The sequence below is a fragment of the Elephantulus edwardii genome, unplaced genomic scaffold, assembly GCF_000299155.1.
Source record: "Elephantulus edwardii isolate Elephantulus edwardi_28Jun2011 unplaced genomic scaffold, EleEdw1.0 scaffold00021, whole genome shotgun sequence".
Classification (NCBI taxonomy): domain Eukaryota; kingdom Metazoa; phylum Chordata; class Mammalia; order Macroscelidea; family Macroscelididae; genus Elephantulus; species Elephantulus edwardii.
The window spans coordinates 14,506,347-14,524,767 of NW_006399771.1; the positions used below are offsets into that span (position 1 = coordinate 14,506,347).

General features: G+C 38.2%; 1 protein-coding gene across 3 annotated transcripts in view; it reads left to right on the forward strand.

Moving 5' to 3' along the window:
• The window catches only part of PPP1R12A (protein phosphatase 1, regulatory subunit 12A), a 176,724-nt gene that overhangs the window by 63,371 nt on the left and 94,932 nt on the right, over positions 1–18,421 (forward strand). For all 3 annotated transcript variants that reach the window (XM_006882545.1, XM_006882546.1, XM_006882547.1), the window contains exon 3: positions 18,137–18,255. In XM_006882545.1, coding sequence (XP_006882607.1) covers positions 18,137–18,255 — 119 coding nt within the window. The remainder of the gene's footprint in view (positions 1–18,136; positions 18,256–18,421) is intronic.

Consider the following 18,421-nt stretch of genomic DNA (forward strand, 5'->3'; position numbering starts at 1 on the left):
CACTCTGCAACCCTCATTGCATACTCCTATGATAGGGTTTTTTTATTGTTATTACTAATTTTAATGAAGTTTAGAGACTTTAGATTTCCATTCCTTCATTTTTGCACTTTTCTCCCAGCCCAACCTTCCTCTGCTTTGCTCTTCTCTTTGAAAAGTAAAAGAAAGATTCTTTCATTGTTATACAGTCCCTTCCCCCTCAAGTCAACTATGCAGCCTTTGCTCTGGACTCCTGTCATGACAATAATACATAATCATATATCCCTTTTAAACAGTTTTCTCTCTCATCTGTTTCAATGCAGTATACATAATTTATCCCAACTTTCTCATTCTCCTCCCAACCCCAATGTCTGTCCTGTTTTTACAACGGTGGCACTATACAGTATTTGTCCTTTTGTGACTGAGATACTTCACTCAGCATAATGTCCTCCAGGGTTACCCATCTTATATATTATTTTATGAGTTCTTTGTTTTTCAATGCAGTGTAGTATATTACATTGTGTGAATATAGCACAGCTTCTCAATCCATTCATTTGTTGATGGGCACTTAAGGTTGTTTCCTACTCTTTGCTATTGTGAACAAAGCCACGATTAAAATGGGTGTGCATATATCTGCTTCGGTGACAGTTATGGTTTCTTTGGGGTATAGTCCCATTGGTGGAGTTGCTGGGTCAAATGGTAATTTCTATTTGCAACTGTTTGAGAAGGCTCCATATTGCCTTCCCCAGTGGTTGCACCGTTCTATACTCCCACAAACAGTGAATAAGGGTTCCAGTTTCTTTACAACCTTGCCAGCATTTATACATACAATTCCTTGAGCAAAGTAAGACTTGAATAGAAACAAGGATGATTATTCTCCATGTTTTTTTTTATGTCAGTAGGAAAAACTTTCCCAGAGAACTCCATCTTTAGCAGCCATCTCTTTAAAAAACTCCAGTTGGACTGTACTAGATCATCTGCCCATACCACACCAACAAAGGAGAACTGGAAAAGGGAAACCTGGCATTTAGCTTTTTACCTGCCAGTAAGTGAATATGAATGAGCTCTGGTGGCACACAGAGTCTATGTTGAATTGCCCTGTTAATCCAGCAGCTGTGCGCTTCTGGCAGTTTGAATCTACAAGGAGCAACTTGAGAGAAAGATGCACAGCCTCCACTTGTTATGATTTACAGCTTTCATAACCCAATGAAGAGTTGCTATATCCGTATCCACTAGACACCTGATCTTTGATTTTTAAGAAAGAATCTAGAATGGTAAGCAATTCATTGCATTTGTTAGTATATCAGCAGAATATCTGTTATTGTTTTGGAAAGATAAGTAAGTACTCTGTTGGCCTTGACATATTTCAGCAAATTAATACTGTTGTGCACATACTCCCCAGGTTGTGCCAAGAAATCTAGAGGACAAATACTTGGCCACCTGTCTGGAAGAGATCCATATTTATTCCATTCCATTAAAAGATAATCCCACACAGTGTGGAAATTATCAAACAATATTACTGATACTGTTTAGCAAGCAAAATCCTGCTGAAGATTATTCAAAACAACTAGAATAGTACATAGAGAACTACCAGAAATGCAAGCTGGCTTTAGAAGAGGCCCTGGCGGATCTTGGCCAAAAGCTGAAAGTACCAGAGGAATGTCTTTCTGTGTTTTATTGACTATGCAAAGACATTTGACTGTGTTGATCACAAGAAATTATGGCTGACCTTGTGAAGAATGAGAATCCCAGGATCCTTGATTGTACTCATATTAGAACAAAGCAAGGAAAAATTGCATGATTCAAAATCAGGAAAAGAGTGCATCAAGGATGCTTCTTACCTCCATATCTTTTCAATCTATATATGGAACAGATTATTTGAGAGGTTGGACTTTAAGAGGAGGAATGTAGCATCAGAATTGGAGGAAGATTCATCTACAACTTGAGTTATGTAGGTGATATTACCATCCTTACTAAAACTGAGGAAGATCTGAGTGTCCGCTGTAGAATGTTAAGAATAGCAGTCTTCATTATGGATTTTAAGTTAAACATCAAGAAAACAATGATTCTTACCACTCAGCCAATTGGCAGCACCATGATAGATGGAGAAGAAGTTGAGATTGTTAATAATTTCAGCTTGCTCTGGTCCACAATTAACACTTTGGATATCAGCAGCTAGCAAGTTAAAAGATAAAGTGGATTAGGAAAATCTGCTATCTAGGACCTTTCCAGAATTCTGAAGAGCAAAAATGTCAGTCTAGAGACGAAGGTGTGCCTAATCCAGGCCCTGGTCTGGATTACTTGCTGTGCATCAGAGAACTGGACTAAGAATGACAGAAGGAGGATGAGAGAAAAAGAATTGATACCTTTGAGTTGTGATGCTGGAGAACAGTGTTTACTCGACAGCATTAAACAACATAGGCCTTGTTCAAACAAGCAACTTGTTTTGACTAGAGTGTTGCCTATCTAATTTCCTTTCTGTGGATAGTTGACTTTACGAATGTGATGCAGCAGAAGTGCATAAATTCATAGTCTATGGGAGTTGTTTATTTTTCTTATCTTTCTGCTTGCTGAAGTATTTTTGGTTGTTTTTTGTTTTAATTATGACTTTTTTTCTAGGAAAGACAATTTGTTAGCTGTATATCTGTCTAGCTCTCAGTCTTATTTTGTTTTCTGCTTTACATTTTCGAGAACTGATAGTATTCCAACAGTCTGTTTGTTAATCCACCACTAGACTTGTGCTCATATGATTTCTTCTGCCTGCTTTCCTTATTTGACCAGCTCCTAAAGAATTCTCAGGGTGCAGTTTGTGTGCTATTTCTCCCAGGAAACATTCAGGTGTTCTTTTCCAACACATCAGCTTTTCACGTGTTTGACATGTTTCTTTGCTAACTATTAGAGTATGATTAATTCCTTTTGGAATGGAAAGTCAAGATGAGATGGATTGACAGTGACTGAGACAGTTGATTTAAAGCACAGCAAGAATTATGAGGATGGTGTCCCTTCAGATAAGTTTCCCTTCTTTTGTCCATAGGGTCACTCTGAATTAGAGTAAACTGAATGACACTTGACAAAAGCAAAAAAGAATAAAATTAGTTCTAATTTTTTGACTGCTATTAGAACAAATAGTATTAAGGGGGTGCACTTTAGTTTCTAGACATTTAACATTTCTAGACATTAACAATTTTACTTCTGGTCTATAACCTAACAGGAGCTGAGGAGGAAATCAGTTACCATATTCTGTTTCAGTTATACCACCTCTCACCAAAATAATTACCTTCATGCTCTCTTTAGGTTTATTGTTGTTATTTTGTACCATTTAGTCAGAACTGACCCAGAGCTGACCCTCTGGCAAGTTTTCAGAGGCAGTGAATCTCATGGGAGGAGATTGCCTATCTTTCTCCCATGGAGCTACTGATGGACTTAAACAGTGTGACCTAGCGATTACAGTGCAGTTTCTTGCCACTCAGCTACCAGAGATCTCCTACTTTAAGAAGTGAAAAGTAAAAATAGAAATTTTAAAACATCACTTTTGTAGAATGTGATGAAGTATTATTATTTTGGAAGATTAATATAGTTCTTAATATGTGCTTTGTTTTAATAAATATTTAGTCTTCTGAACTCCTTATTCTTTTATATTTTTTTTTTGTCATTTGAGTGAAATTTTACAGAGCAAATTCATTTTTCAGTCAACCATTTATAATACATTGTGTTAATTACTCCTTTCCCCTCTCTTATCATCCTTGGTAACTGTCTTCATTCTTAAGAGTAGTATTTCTTTGATTAATATGCATTATAAATCCTGCAATTAATATATACTGGCATCTTTATATAAGGGTCAGATATTATAATATATGCATTAATATATAATTTTCTTCCTTTCATATATTGATAAACAGTGTAAATAAAACTCAGTAATATCAAGGTTCTCCAAAAATTACAGTGTTGATGTACTCAGGCTGTGAATCACAGATATGTGGAATCATATGACTCCAGACATGCTATATAGGCATGATATTTTTGAAGACAAACAACAAAGTACCACGCGATGTATGCAGTCTATTTTAATCTATAACTAGAAATAAATTACCTTTCAAAACAATAAGCCATCAATCATAAAGTTATCCTTTTAAATTATTACATACAGAGAATAGAAATGAAATACGTTGACTCAAAATTACTAACAATACACTCTTGTAATGATACAATGGCAGCATTTTCATTTTTACCATTTTTAAAATTTGTTAACTGGGATGCTTTTGTTGGAAAAATGTTCCGTTTCTTATTTGGCTACCCTTGGTATAATTCTAACAGTTACCTAAAGATTTTTATTATCTTTTATATGTTGCAATGAAGCTAATTGATTTTGGGGAGATAAACATTAGAAATTCATTTAGTTAAACTCATGGAATGTATGCTAATAGTTCTCCTTCTTGATACTCTAAATTTACTTTTAAATCTTGGAACATGATCAAATAGTCTTTAATAACCTCCTTGCTCTCTGATGCTGTGAGGTTTTTCCATGCTCATATCCTGCATGTCCTGCCCCAAGTCTGGAATCAACCATTTCTCCTAGGATCTCTGTTTATAATGTGCTCTAAGAGTGTTCTTGCCTACCAAATTGACTACATTTCATCTTGAGTACCACATTGTTTATTCTTTTCTATATCTTCTATCTTGTATCAGTATTTTCTTTCTCTTTCATCTCATTAATAGAAATTATTTAAACATCCAATTACTTAGTTTGCTTCATTGTCTATTCCATACAGAGTAGACTCAGAAGAACAGTGTAATCACCAGTTCTGAAAGCAATTTTGAGGTTTTTTTTCTGTAAGGTTTTGTTTTACATTTCTTTTTGCCACTTAGAAATTACTGTCAATATTAAAGTCACTCAAAAGTGTTCATTTTGGTTGTATCATCAACTGTATATTATATACCTTTTCAATCTATATGAAGAACATTATCTGGGAGGCTGGGCTGTATGAGGAGCAATGTCACATCAGGATTGGAGAAAGGTTCATCAACAATCTGCATTATGTAGATGACTCAACCCTGCTTGCTGAAACTGAGCAGGACCTGAAGTGCTTGTTGCAGAAGGTCAAGGAATGCAACCTTCAATATGGATTGGGGTTCAATATCAGGAAAACAAAGATTCTCACCACTGGGCCAATTGGCCGTATCATGATGCATGGTGAAGAGATTGAGACTGTTAACAGCTTTAGTTTGCTTGGCTCCATAGTCAGACCTCTTGGTACCAGCAGCCAGGAAATCAAAAAATGTACTATGATGGGAAAGTCTGCTGTTAGAGACATCTCCAAAGTACTGAAGAACAATAATGTTCCTCGGGAGACCACAGTGCGCCTGATTCAGTCCATGGAGACTAAGGTGTGTCTGATACAGGCCTTTGCTATCACTTGCTATGCTTCAGAGAGCTGGACAATGACTAGGGATGATAGAAGAAGAATTGATGCCTTTGAGCTGTGGTGTTGGAGTATTGAATATACCATCGACTGCTAAGAGAAAGAACAGGTTCATCCTGGAGAGGGTTAAATCGGGCTGCTCCTTGGAGGCAAGGATTCTGACATACTGTGGACATGTTGCAAGGACCAATCCTTAGAGAGGGACATCATGCATGGGAGGGTGGAGGGCCAGCACAGGAGAGGATACCCTCTATGAGGTGGATTGATTCATTGACTCGGGTAATGGGGGTTGGTGTGTCAGAAACAATGAGATTTTGCACAGGATAGAGCAAGATTTAGGGCTGTTGTACATAGGGTCACTATAAGTCTCATAACAACAACAAAGGGAAAATAGTTCATGGAGTTTTTCTGGGAGAGATTAGACACTGTAAGAGGGGCAAATACAACAAGAGTGTGGCCGAACCTTACTTATACCTGCTTCATAAAGATGAACTGTCCCCATCAATATCAAACAAATAGCTACATGATCAGATGTACCACCCCACATGCTCCTGCACCTGTTTCTACCAATCATTGAGTCCACTGTTCATGAAACCTTGAATCATACATTACTCATTGTTGTGGAGTTTATCAGGGAAATTGGTTGAGGAGTAGCAGAGGCAAAAAATATTACACAATGCAAGTCCAGGTTGAGTCTAGCAGTTCCAAGCCAGATTGACAAGGCAAAGTTCCTCAATTAGTTTAAGTCCAGGTTAAATTCAACCTAGACTTAAGTTTATGTGCCTCTGGTTTCTTCAGTCATCCAGCAAATTTTATCTCAGAGCAGTTACAAGTCAGCTTTTCCTTCAGTCATCCTGCAAGCAAAACTTTTAACTGTGGCTCCATCTCTCAGGTTCCTTTGTTTACACCTTGCCTTGGTCTCTTCACCAATTGTCCATTGTCTTCTCTCTGTATGAAGAGCACTCTCTCATACTGGTCCCACAGCTGTTGATGATTTGCAAGACCATGTGTCTGCCGTTAAGGTAGCTAGAAACCATGCCCCCAGTGAGGGCTAATGCATTGGATAGAAAAGCCAGTTTTCAAGGTTTCTGACACTACGGGTTCATTGTTTTCAGCATTGTTGTTGTGGTGGTGGTTGGTTAAGTGCCGTCGAGTTGCAGGCGACTCATACCGACACTATGACCGAAAGTCCTGGACACCGCCTGTATAACTTTCGTCTTTTCTTTAGGTTCAGCATTAGCTTTTTTAAAGTTTATTTTATAGAAGCCTTTTTAGGATATAATGTACTATTAGGAGCTGCTGTCCAAAGGGTGACAATTCAAATCTGTTAACCACTTCACAGAAGAAAAATGGAGTATCTCCTCCTGTAAAGATTATAGCCTCAGAAAGTCAGTGGAGAGTGTCTGTGAGTCACATTCAGCTGGATGGTAGTGGGTTTGTATTTATACTTCCATTATACCAGATTCCAATTAAAAATTTTGGAAATGACGTTGATGCAAAGAAAGTACACTTTATAGTTCTGTTCGAATCACCTCATTTCCTCATAATACAAGCTTTGCTGTTGTTGTTAGGTGTTGAGTCAGCTCTGACTCATGGCAACTCTGTATGTACAGCAGATTGAAATCCTACCACTCCTCACAATCTCTCCAGTGCTTCAGCACATTATTACAGTCACTGTCATTCCATCTCCTTGCGGGTCTTCTTATTTTTTAACTGACTCTCTTTTTCTCCTTACATCATTGTCTAGTGACTCACCCTTCCTGATAAAATGCCCAAAGAATGTGAGGCAGTCTCACTGTATTTTCTTCTAAGGAGCAATCTGACTATACCTCTTACAGGTTAGATCTGTTTTGTTCTTTTGGCAATTCATGGTATATTAAGTATTTTTTGCCAATACAATTCAAAAGCATCAATTCTTTGATCTTATTTGTTGTCTCACTTACATGCATATGAAACAATTGAAAATACTGTGGCTTGGGCCAGGCAAAAGCACTTTCTTGCTTTTAGCACTTTAAAGAAGCCCTTGATCTCTTGGCTACTACAAAGATACTTACTGATTTTTGGATCCAAATAAATGAAAATCTTTGACAGCTTCAGTCTTTTCTCCACTTACTGTGATTCTGTCTAATGGTCTAGTTATGAGAATTTTTGTATTCTTTATGTTGAAATATAATCCATACTGAAGGCTATAGGGTTTTTCTTTTGGTGTTTTTTTTTTTAATCTTCATCAGTAAGTGTTTCAATATTTATTTCGTGCTATAAAAACTCAAACATATTACTGCTGAATTTGAACCAGCTCATAGCTGACTCTTGTGGGTTTGCAAGATTATAAGTTGCCCCAGTGATCCCTCTTCATGCTCTGGGTGACTATTTTTTATTTTAGAACTGCTTTTTTAAAAAATTTAGGTCCATACATATCACTTAACATCTCTTAGGACATGATTCTTACCATTAATAATACCCTGGGCTTTGCTTTCTTGTTTGTTTAATTTAAAAAAAAAAAAAGAAAGCAGCTGGCCCTTTGTTATTTTCCTCAAATTAAGGCCTGGTCACATACATATAATACAATAATGTATGACTTACCATTTTAAAAACTGTTCAAATCCCTCAGCTGCTCTGCAAGAGAAAATGGCCAGTTGGGTTTACAGTTAGTGGAATGTTGCTATGAGTTGCAGCCAGCTCCCCAGTGCTGGATTTCCTTTTTTTTTTTTTCTTTTTTTCAAGTAGTTTTAAAGACTCCAAACACCCAGGCACTTTCCAGTCTCCACAGAGCCTCTGACGCTACTGTCTCTTGTCTGTCCTCTTAGCTTCATTTCCCCTCTGAGCAGCCACAAAACCATTCATTCCAAAGTAAGATAGTATGTGTGGCACTTCCTGTGCTTCTGCTTGGAGCTTTAGGGATGCTGGCTGGGTCCAGAACACTCACATGCTCTCAGCTCTAGCCAGGATTGCACTTTATTTTGAAGTAGCTGCACTAAAAGAGCTGTGGCAGCCAGCGCAATACCACTCACCCTACTTGCACACTTGATACCTGAGATCACATTTCTGTACCATCCACCCCACCCCACTTACATACAGATGTTGCCACCATGCATCTAGATCTGTACCCCATTGTATGTGACATCTCATTTCGGCTGCCAGCTCAGCTCTCCTTAGTCCAGATGTGTACTGGGTAGGCTGACCTCCATTGGTTCCACTCTCAGGCTTTGTCTAGCGGGCTCCCATAATGGACTGTACAGGGATTTAACTATGGATTGTATGGAGAGTGCCTGTATGGAACACCATTATATCATAATGATGTTAATACAGTATCCAAATTACATAGCCTACTCTTTCATAGGATGCATCCTAGACCATTGAGAGAAATATAAACCTATATTATTCTCTAAAACCTTATTAGTTCCTTTTGATGATAAGTGACAGAATAATGTATACATAATTTCTACACTTAGATTTTTTCACATGACAATATGTTTTCTTTATTCAAATAAAGAATAGGTTGGTTGTTTTTCTAGCATTTTGGTTATTGATGTTGTAGTGTTATGATAAAATAATTTTATTTCATTACTATATTTCTTCCTTAGGTTTCCCCTATAAATGTTTCTAAAGCTTTTGTATTTGCGGTAAATTTTTCTAACAGAAGAGAAAGTAAAAATAAAACTCTTAAGAGGCTGGGGTTGCAGAAGTTCATAGGACAGAGAATGAAAATTGACTAATTGACACATTTGAATTTCTTATTTAAAGTTAGTTTTAAAAACACTAGTGTTAGACTTCAGATCTTTGTATTAAATCTTGTAGGATTATAATCAGTGACATTTTCATGGTGTTATTTATAGCATAGAAAATATTTCATTAACTTTTTCTCTTGATCATTATAAACTGCTTTGTGGTAGCCAAGTTATGGCTTTGCTTTTCTACATATAACTTTTAATGGCTCGTATGATTGACAACCTTTGAAAATTCACTGGAGGATCAATTTTGAATCTGTTTCAATTCAGAGGCAATGAGGACTTTTGTTTATGGTTTTGTTTTTCTTCTTCATATGACCTTTATTTCAGAAACATCAAAAAGAATCCTAAAGATTATATTCAAAATCCTAAAGAATTCTGTTTGAATGCTAAAGATACTAGAAAAATATCTAATATCTAACTAATTTTCTTCACTTCTTTAATTTTTCCCTGGTCATCCACACTGTTACGTTTCACCTGGAAATCTGCCTCTTTTGAACCATAGTAACCCTCTTGTTTTTCTCACCATAGCCAGAATGATCCTATTGAAATGTTTCAAATTAGGTAATATCTATTTATGTTTTTAAAGACCTCTAGTGGTAAGAAACTGCACTGAAATCCCTAAGGCTCATGGTTTTAATCTAAGCTGCTCTAGGAGGGAAGGATGTGGTTAAGTGCTACTGAGAAAACACATTGGAGGGTCAGCTATTGGTCAGTTCTGACTTGACAATACAAAACAACATGTCTTGGGGAGGGTGAAGTCAGTGTGCCATTTGAAGGTGAGGATTTTGAAGATCCGTCTCACATACTTTGGACAAGTGGCCAAAAGAGACCAATCCTATGAGAAGAACATCATGCTTGGAAATGGAGGGACAGCGCAGGAAAGGAATACCCAGGATGAGTTGGAATGAAATAATTACTGAGATAATGGGAGGTAGATGTGGCAGAGACAATGACTCAGGATAGGGTAGAGTTCAGAGCTGTGGTGCATAAGGTCACGGAGTTGCAGACGTCTCTGGCAGCACTTAACAACTATTTCACACTGCATTCAGAATAAAAAACAGCATTTTCTGGTGGCCAACAACGTGGTTTGGGCCCTGTCACCTGTGACTTCATTTCTTTAACTCTCCTTTAGGCACACTCATTCCTTGATGAACCCTTAACTAAGTCAAATACTTAAAATTCAGTAATGTTACTTAAAGTGAAAAAAATACCATATTAAAATTACATGAAGTTTACCACTACTACTTCATAATTCATAAGAAACATTTATATTATGATGATTTTCATTTCTGTCACATTAATTCTGATTCATAGCAAACTACCTCCTTGCATTTCCAGTGCTGTAAATCTTTACGAGACCTACTGCCCATCATTGTCACACAAAATAGCCAGTGAATTCAAAGTGTTGTTCTTTCAGCGAGTAGTTATTGTTACATGCTGTTGGGTTGCCATCAGCTCTTAATGACAGGGCTCAAATCTGGTAATTCTTAGGTTTAAACGTTAATTCTACTAATTAACCACTAATTAAACATAACATTAGCTTTTTTTTTTTTTAGCATTTTCTGCTTCTGTAAGCTTCTATAAAATGAAGTAATTTTTTTCTGCTCTGTAAGATTGTTGTGAAAGTGAAAGGAGATAATATTTAAATGTCTTGTCACAATATGCAATGTCATGATAGATGTTGAGAAAAAATAAAAACTGTGAACTATTTCATCTTACTTGGATCCAGAATCATTATAGTTGGTTAAGAAATCAAACAATTTGCTTTGGAAAAATCTTCTCTCAAGGACTTTCCACTGTATAAAAGAACAATGAAGTCATTTTAAAGACTGCTCATGTTCCAAGCTGAAGGAGGTGCTGAAATTGTTGGGGCTCAAGGGCCACAGGAAAAAAACTATACACCAGTTCTACAGGACACATCACCTTCACTTGGGAAGAGACACTGGTCACAGCAGAAGAAATTGTCTGCAGCTGATGTGTTTGGAATCACAGAAGCCCAGAAAGCTTCAGATATAAGCTATCAGATCAAGGGCTGGACAATGGGAGAAAGGTGTTGAAGGGAGCGGGTAGGAGTGGATGGGGATCCTGGTGGATAGTGGAGCAGGGAAATAACTGAGTCAAGACACTTGTTCAAGGGCAGGGACAACACTGAAACTAATGGTTAATTCCACAATTAGGGATATATCTTTCACTTTTTTCTGTAAAATGCTGGTCTGTCAGATACTTCTCTAAATCTGAGCATTCAGACTAGGAAGAAGGATTGGCCGTCCACTTCTGAAATAGCAGGTTTCTGAAAACCGTATGTACAACAGAACACACGTAGACTAACAGAGCAATTGAGGTGGAGTTTTCAAGTATGGAAATACAAAGGAAGAGGAACAGTTTTGAGTACACACTAGTGATTAGAAAATGGAACATGTGAACCATGAATGTAGAAAAATTAGATATTGTTAAGGAAGAAATGGAATGCATAAATATTGACATATACTAGGTATTTATGAGAAGAGATGGACTGGCATTTGACATTTTGAGTTGGATGATCATACGATATACTACTCCAGAGACGAAAAGGTGAAGAAAAAGGGGGTGGTGTTCATTTCTAGATGCGTCTTGAAATACAGTATTGTGAGTGACAGGATAATACCATACACATACAAGGAAGTCCAGTGAATACCACTATCATTCAGATATATGCATCAACAACCAGTGCCAAAGAATAGGAAATAGAAGATTTCTATCAGCGTTTACAGTCAGAGATCAATCAAACATGAAATCAAGATGAATTAATAATAATGGGTGACTGGAATGCAAAAGTTGGGAACAGAGAAGAAGAATCAGTAGTTTTGAAAACATGGACTCGGTGACAGAAGTGAAGCTGGAGATAGAATGATGAATTTTGCCCAAGCAACGACTTATTCCTTGCAAATATGTCTTTTAAGAGACATAAACGCAGGTTATACATGTGGATTTCACCTGATGGTATGCATAGGAATCAGATTGCCAAGAGGCAGTCATTAGAACAGAGCAAGGAAACACTGCATGGTTGAAAATTGGGAAGAGTGTACGCCAGGAATGTGTCCTATCTCCATACATTTTCAACCTATATGCAGAACACATATCCGGGAGACTGGACTGTGTGGCATTAGGATTGGTGGAAGATCCATCAAAAATCTGTATTATGTAGATGACACAACCCTTTTTGCTGAAACTGAGGAGGACCTGAAGCACTTGCTGCAGAAGGTCAAGGAATGCAACATGGATTGAGGCCCAATATCAAGAAGACAAAGATTCTTACCACTGGGGCAATTGGCAGCATCAGGATGGATGGTGAAGAGATTGAGATTGTTCACAGCTTTAGTTTGCTTGACTCCAGAGGCAACACTCTTGGCAGCAGCAGCCAGGAAATTAAAAGATGTATTGCGATAGGAAAGTCTGCTGTTAGGGACCTCTCCAAAAAAACTGAAGAGCAATGGAGTCACCCTGGAGACTAAGGTGCTCCTCATACAGGCCATGGTCTTTGCATTTACTTGCTTTACATCAGAGAGCCGGACAATGACTACAGATGATAGAAGGAAAATGAATGCCTTTGGGCTGTGGTGCTGGAGAAGAATATTGGATGTACCATGGACTGCTGGAAAAACAAACAAGTTCGTCTTAGAGAGGGTTAAACTGGGTTGCTTCTTAAAGGTAAGGATTCTGAGGCTTCATCTGACATACTTTGGACATGTTGTAAGGAGGGGCCAGTCCTTAGAGAGGGACATCATGTTTGGGAGCGTGGAGGGACAGCACAGGAAGGGAAGACCCTCTGTGAAGTGGATTGACCCTTTGAAGTGGATTGATTCAGTGACTGAGGTGGGTGTGTCGGAGACAGTGAGATTTGCACAGGATAGAACAGGGTTACAGGATAGAATAGGGTTTTAGGCTGTTGTACGTAGGGTCTCTGTGAGTCACAAGCAACTCAGTAGCACGTAACAATAGCAACACTATGTTCCAAGCCATGATTCCCCCCCCCTCTTCAGTTACTTGCTATGCATCTAAACATTAAACAGTGGTTAAAGATGTCAGAAGAAGAATTGATGTCTTTGAGTTGTGGTATTAGAAAAGGGTATTGTGAATATCCCATGTACTACCAAGAGAACAAATAGTTCTGTCCTACAGAAAGTGAAATCAGTGTTCCTTGGAGGCAAAGGTAGTGAAGCTGTCTGACATACTACAGGTATGTTGTGAGGGGCCAGTCCTTAGAGAAGTCCATCATACTTGAAAAAGTAGAGGATTAGAGGAGGAGTAATAAAGACTCTCAAGGAGATGGATTTGGTTTATAACTCAAAATCAAGAAAACAGAAATCCTCACCATTGGATCAGGCAGGAGGCAGCAGCATGATAGTTGGCGAAGAAATAGAAGTTGCAATCTCTTTTGTATTACTTGCATTCTCAGTCAACACCCATGATAGCAGCAATCAAATAATAAAAAAACTTGTTACGTTGGGAAAATTTACTCTCAAGAATCTCTTCAAAGTGCTAAAGAGCAATGATGTCAGTTTAATGACCAAGGTGTGTCTGATTAAATCTGGTGTTTTGTTTTGTTTTAATTTTATTTTATTACTTTGTGTGGGTGTACCATCGAATCAGTTCTGACTGGTACAGGAGGAGGTTGTCCCTCCTTTTCCAGCAGAGCATCTGGTGGATTTGAACTGTGTGCCTCTGGGATTGCAGTGTAGCTTCTTGCCACTAGGCCACCAGAGCTCCCTATCAGTCTGTATTCTCTTCAATTGTTTGCTATTTATTTGAAGTTTATTGGTGAATAAGCATGACGGAAGAGGAATTGTTGCCTTTGAATTGTGGTTTTGGAGAAAACTACATAATATCCCATATACTACCAAAGAACAGACAAACCTGTCTTGGAGAAAGTATACCAGCATTGCCAAAAAAATCTGGAGGACAACTATCTGGCCCACCGATTGGAAGAGATCCGTATTTATTTCCATTCCAAGAAAAGGTGATCCAATAGAGTGGAAATTATCTAACAGTATCACAGGCAAGAAAAATCCTGCTAAAGATTATCCAAAAACGACTGAAACAGTACACTGACAGAGAACAACCAGAAATACAAACTGTGTTTAGAAGAGGTAGTGACACTAGAGACCTTATCACCAATGTCAGATGAGTTGCGGCAGAAAGCAAAGAGTATCAGAGAAATGTTGACTATGCAAGTGACTATGCAAAGCCCTTTGAATCCAGATAGTCAAATGGCTGCATAGTCATTTGCATAGTCAAAGTGAGGAGAAAGGGAATCCCAGACTCCTTGTTTGTGTTCATGTGAAACCTCTACTCAGACTAAATATCAGTCTTCAGAACAGAGTAAGGAAACACTGAGTGGTTCAAAATAATGAAGGGGAGTGCATTAGGAATGCATCCTCTCTCCATACCTTTTCAGTCTATGTGCAGAAGAGATCATTCAGGAAGCAGGGTTTTATGAGGAGGAATGTGCCTTCAGGATTGGAGGAAAATGCATCAACAACCTGTTGTTGAAACTGAGGAAGACCTGAAGCACTTGGCTGCAGAAGGTCAAAGACCATAGTCTTTAACATGGATTGAAGTTCAACATCAAGAAGACAAAAGATTCTTACCATTGAGACAATTGACAGCACCACGAAAGATGGAGAAGAGATTGAGCTTGTTAACAGTTAACAGCTTTCTTGGCTCTACAGTCCAACTCTCTTGGCACCAGCAGTCAGGAAAAGATAAATTGCAATGGGAAATTCTACTATCAGGGGCCTCTGCAGGTACTGAGAAACAACAATATCAGTTTAGAGACCAAGGTTCCTGATCCAGGCCTTGATCTTCCCAGTTACTTGCTGTGCTTCAGTGAGCTTGAACATGAATAAAGCTTACAGAAGAAGAATTGATACCTCTGAGTTGTGGTGCTGGAGAAGAGTCTTGAACATACTTTGAACCTCCAAGAAAACAAATAGGTCTGTCTTGAAAAGGATGAAACCAAGTTTCTGACTAGGATTTTGAATCTCCATCTCACATACTTTGGGTATGTGATCAGGATGGACTGGTCCTTGGAGAAGAACATCACATTTGGAAGGGTAGAGGGATAGCGCAGGGAAGGAAGACCTCAGATGAGATGGACTGACAAAGTAACTGGAGCACTGGGGGTAGGTGTGTCAGACTGAGACTGGCTCAGAACAGAGCAGGCTTCAGAGCTGTTGTACATTGGGTCGCTATGAATAATACATGATTTAATGGCACATAACAGTAACAACAACAGGAAGCCAGTTATTTTAGAGCACATTTACCAAAAAGACTAGGAAAAAATTTAAAAGATCTATCTATTGAGAATAATAATAATTTATAATAATGTTTTAAGACATCCTTATTGATTGAATTTTCTTGAACTCTTTAAATTCTATCTATGGACTCCAGGTTAACTTACTTTTAGATTGAGGTTAGAAACATGGAGACCAGTTTGGAAGCCAGTTCATACAGAATTTGATTACCTTAGTAGTAGTGGTTATGTGCCATCAAGTTGGAACCAACTCAGCGGACTCTCTAGTGAATTTTCAGAGGCAGTCCACTTGGGAGGAGATTGCCCAGCCTTCTCATGTATTTAAACCACATGCCTTAGGGTTGGCAACATATTTCCTTAGCACTAAGCCAGCAAAGCTCCCTTAACTTTGTGAAGGCTCTAGTAAATGATCAATGAAAAATGATTTATTATTTTTATATAAAGAAATGTGTGTCATAGAAAAATTATGAAATCTTTTTAAAAATTATGCACTAAATTTTTCTAAATTTCTTTAATATATAACAATCCTTTGTGGGGAATTTTTTGTTATTTTGGTGTTTTTATTTGAATGAAGTTTGTAAAGAAATTAGGGTTTCATTCACTTATTTATCTCTCCTTTCCTCCTCCTTCACTCCCTTATGCATGTCCTGTACAAGCTTTTTAGTTTCATTGCTTATAATGTCTATTCTTTTCATAATTACCTTCCCATCACCTGTTCCAATGCATCATTGTTTATCTGTCAGTTCTCTTGCTGTTATTCCTGCCTTCGACACCCCACATCCTCTTGATTTTATAACAGTGGTCTCACTACTTTTGTCCCTTTATGATGGAGTTAATTCTCTCAGTATAATGTCCTCTAGACTCATCCGTGTTGCATTGTTTTTCAGTGCTTCATAATTTTCCATTGTGTGGATGTATCAGTTTCTCTAACCATTTGTTTGTTAATAGATACTTGAGTTGCTTCCATCTTTTTTTGCTGTTATTAAGAGTACCACAGTAACATGAGTGTCTTTGCACATCTCTTTGTGTCTTTGTGTTTTCTTTGGGGTAGATTCCTAATAGTAGGATATATGGGTCAAATGATATTTCTTCTTTTCAGATTTCTGAGGAAGTGTCATACTGTCTTCCATTTTACACTTCTACCAGCACTTCACGAGGGTTTCGATATCTCCACGTCCTTGCCAGCATTTATTATTTGTTGTTCTGTTGAACTTTGCCACGTGCAAAGGATGAGATGATATCTCACTGTTCCCTCTATTTGCGTAGTTCTAATACCTGAACCAGGAAACTGTTGTGCTTACAGAGCAGGGGAGCACTGCATGGTTTGGAATTGAGAAAGGAGTGCAGTAGGGTTGTGTTCTCTCTCCACACCTGTCCAGTCTGTATGCTGAGCAAATTATCCAAGAAACTGGACTCTATGAGGAGGAGTGTGGCATCACGATTGGAGGGAGACAAATCAATAATTGCATTATGCAAATGACACAACCTTACTTGCTTAAAGTGAGGAGGACTTGAAGCGTTTGTTGCAGAAGAACAAGGCTTGCAGCCTTCTGTATGGATTGCATCTCAATGTCAGGAAAACAAAGATTCTTACCACTGGACCAATAGGCAGTGTCATGATTGGTGGAGAGGAGATTGAAACTGTTAACAGCTCCATCTTGCTTGGATCCACAGTCAGGAAATAAGGAGACACATTGCACTGGGAAAATCTTCAGTTAGGGACCTTGCCAAATTAGTGAGGAATAGTGAAGACTAATAGGGTCTATCTAATTCAGGCCATAGTCTTTCTGATTACTAGCTATGCATGAAAGAGCTGGACAGTGAATAAGGATGACAGATGAAAAAATGATACCTTGTGCTATGGTGTTGTAGAAGAGCACTGAACATCCCATGGATGGCCAAGAGAATGAACAGATATGTCTTGGAGAAGGGCAGCTGGAGTGCTCTTTGGAGGCAAAAATGACAAGCCTTCACCTCACATAATTTGGACGTGTTGCTAAGAGAGGGGATATTCCTTGGAGAAGGACATGATGCTGGGAAGTGTAGAGGGTTGCTGAAAGAGAGGAAGACCCTCAACCAGGTAGATTGAGATAGTTACTGCTGCAGTGGGCTCTTGTGTGTCAGAAGTCTGAGGATGGCACAGGATAAAACAGGGTTCAGATCTTTTGTTCTTAGGGTCTCTATGAGCTGTGCTAACTCAGTGGCACCTAACAACAGCAGCAACATCTAGCTAGCAATCTTCATGTGGTTGTTGGCCGACTGAATCTCCTCTTTGGTAAAGAGTCTCTGTGGTTGTTTCTAGCTAGCAATCTTCATGTGGTTGTTGGCCAACTGAATCTCCTCTTTGGTAAAGAGTCTCTGTGGTTGTTGGCCATCTGAATATCCTCTTAAAGTGTCTCTTTATGTCTTCTGTCCATTTGGCATTTGGTTTGTTTGCTTTCTTTATTGAGGCGCCCTTTTGGATATGTCTTTATCAATTTTCTTTCACCGATTCTGTGGCTTTGCTTTTTATACCCTGTTAAGTCTTTTGAGGCACACAAGACTTGATTTTCAGAAGACCCCATTAATCTATTTTGTCCTCTCCTGGTTGTAAATTCTTGGTTCTGGTTAGTTTTAATTGTTGCTCCCATGTGGGAGCTCCCCCCATTGACAGTGCACTTAGTTTTTCACTTCAGTGATAATGCCTTTGCTTACTTGTTTTCCTTTTTATTTTGCAGGTTTTTGATTGGTCAGGGTGCAAATGTAGGTGCTGTTAACAGCGAAGGAGATACACCTTTAGATACTGCTGAGGAAGAGGCAATGGAAGAGCTCCTTCAGAATGAAGTTAACCGGCAAGGTAATTTAAAAGCAACCTAAATGGAAAAATGTTAAAACTATTTAGAAGAGAATATAGTAGATGCATTTGTTGGCATTGAGTATTCCTCATACTGTAAGTGAAAAATAATAGTGTACTAAACAATTTTCATATATTTCTGTTTAAGCAAGTATTTGATTTTCAACTA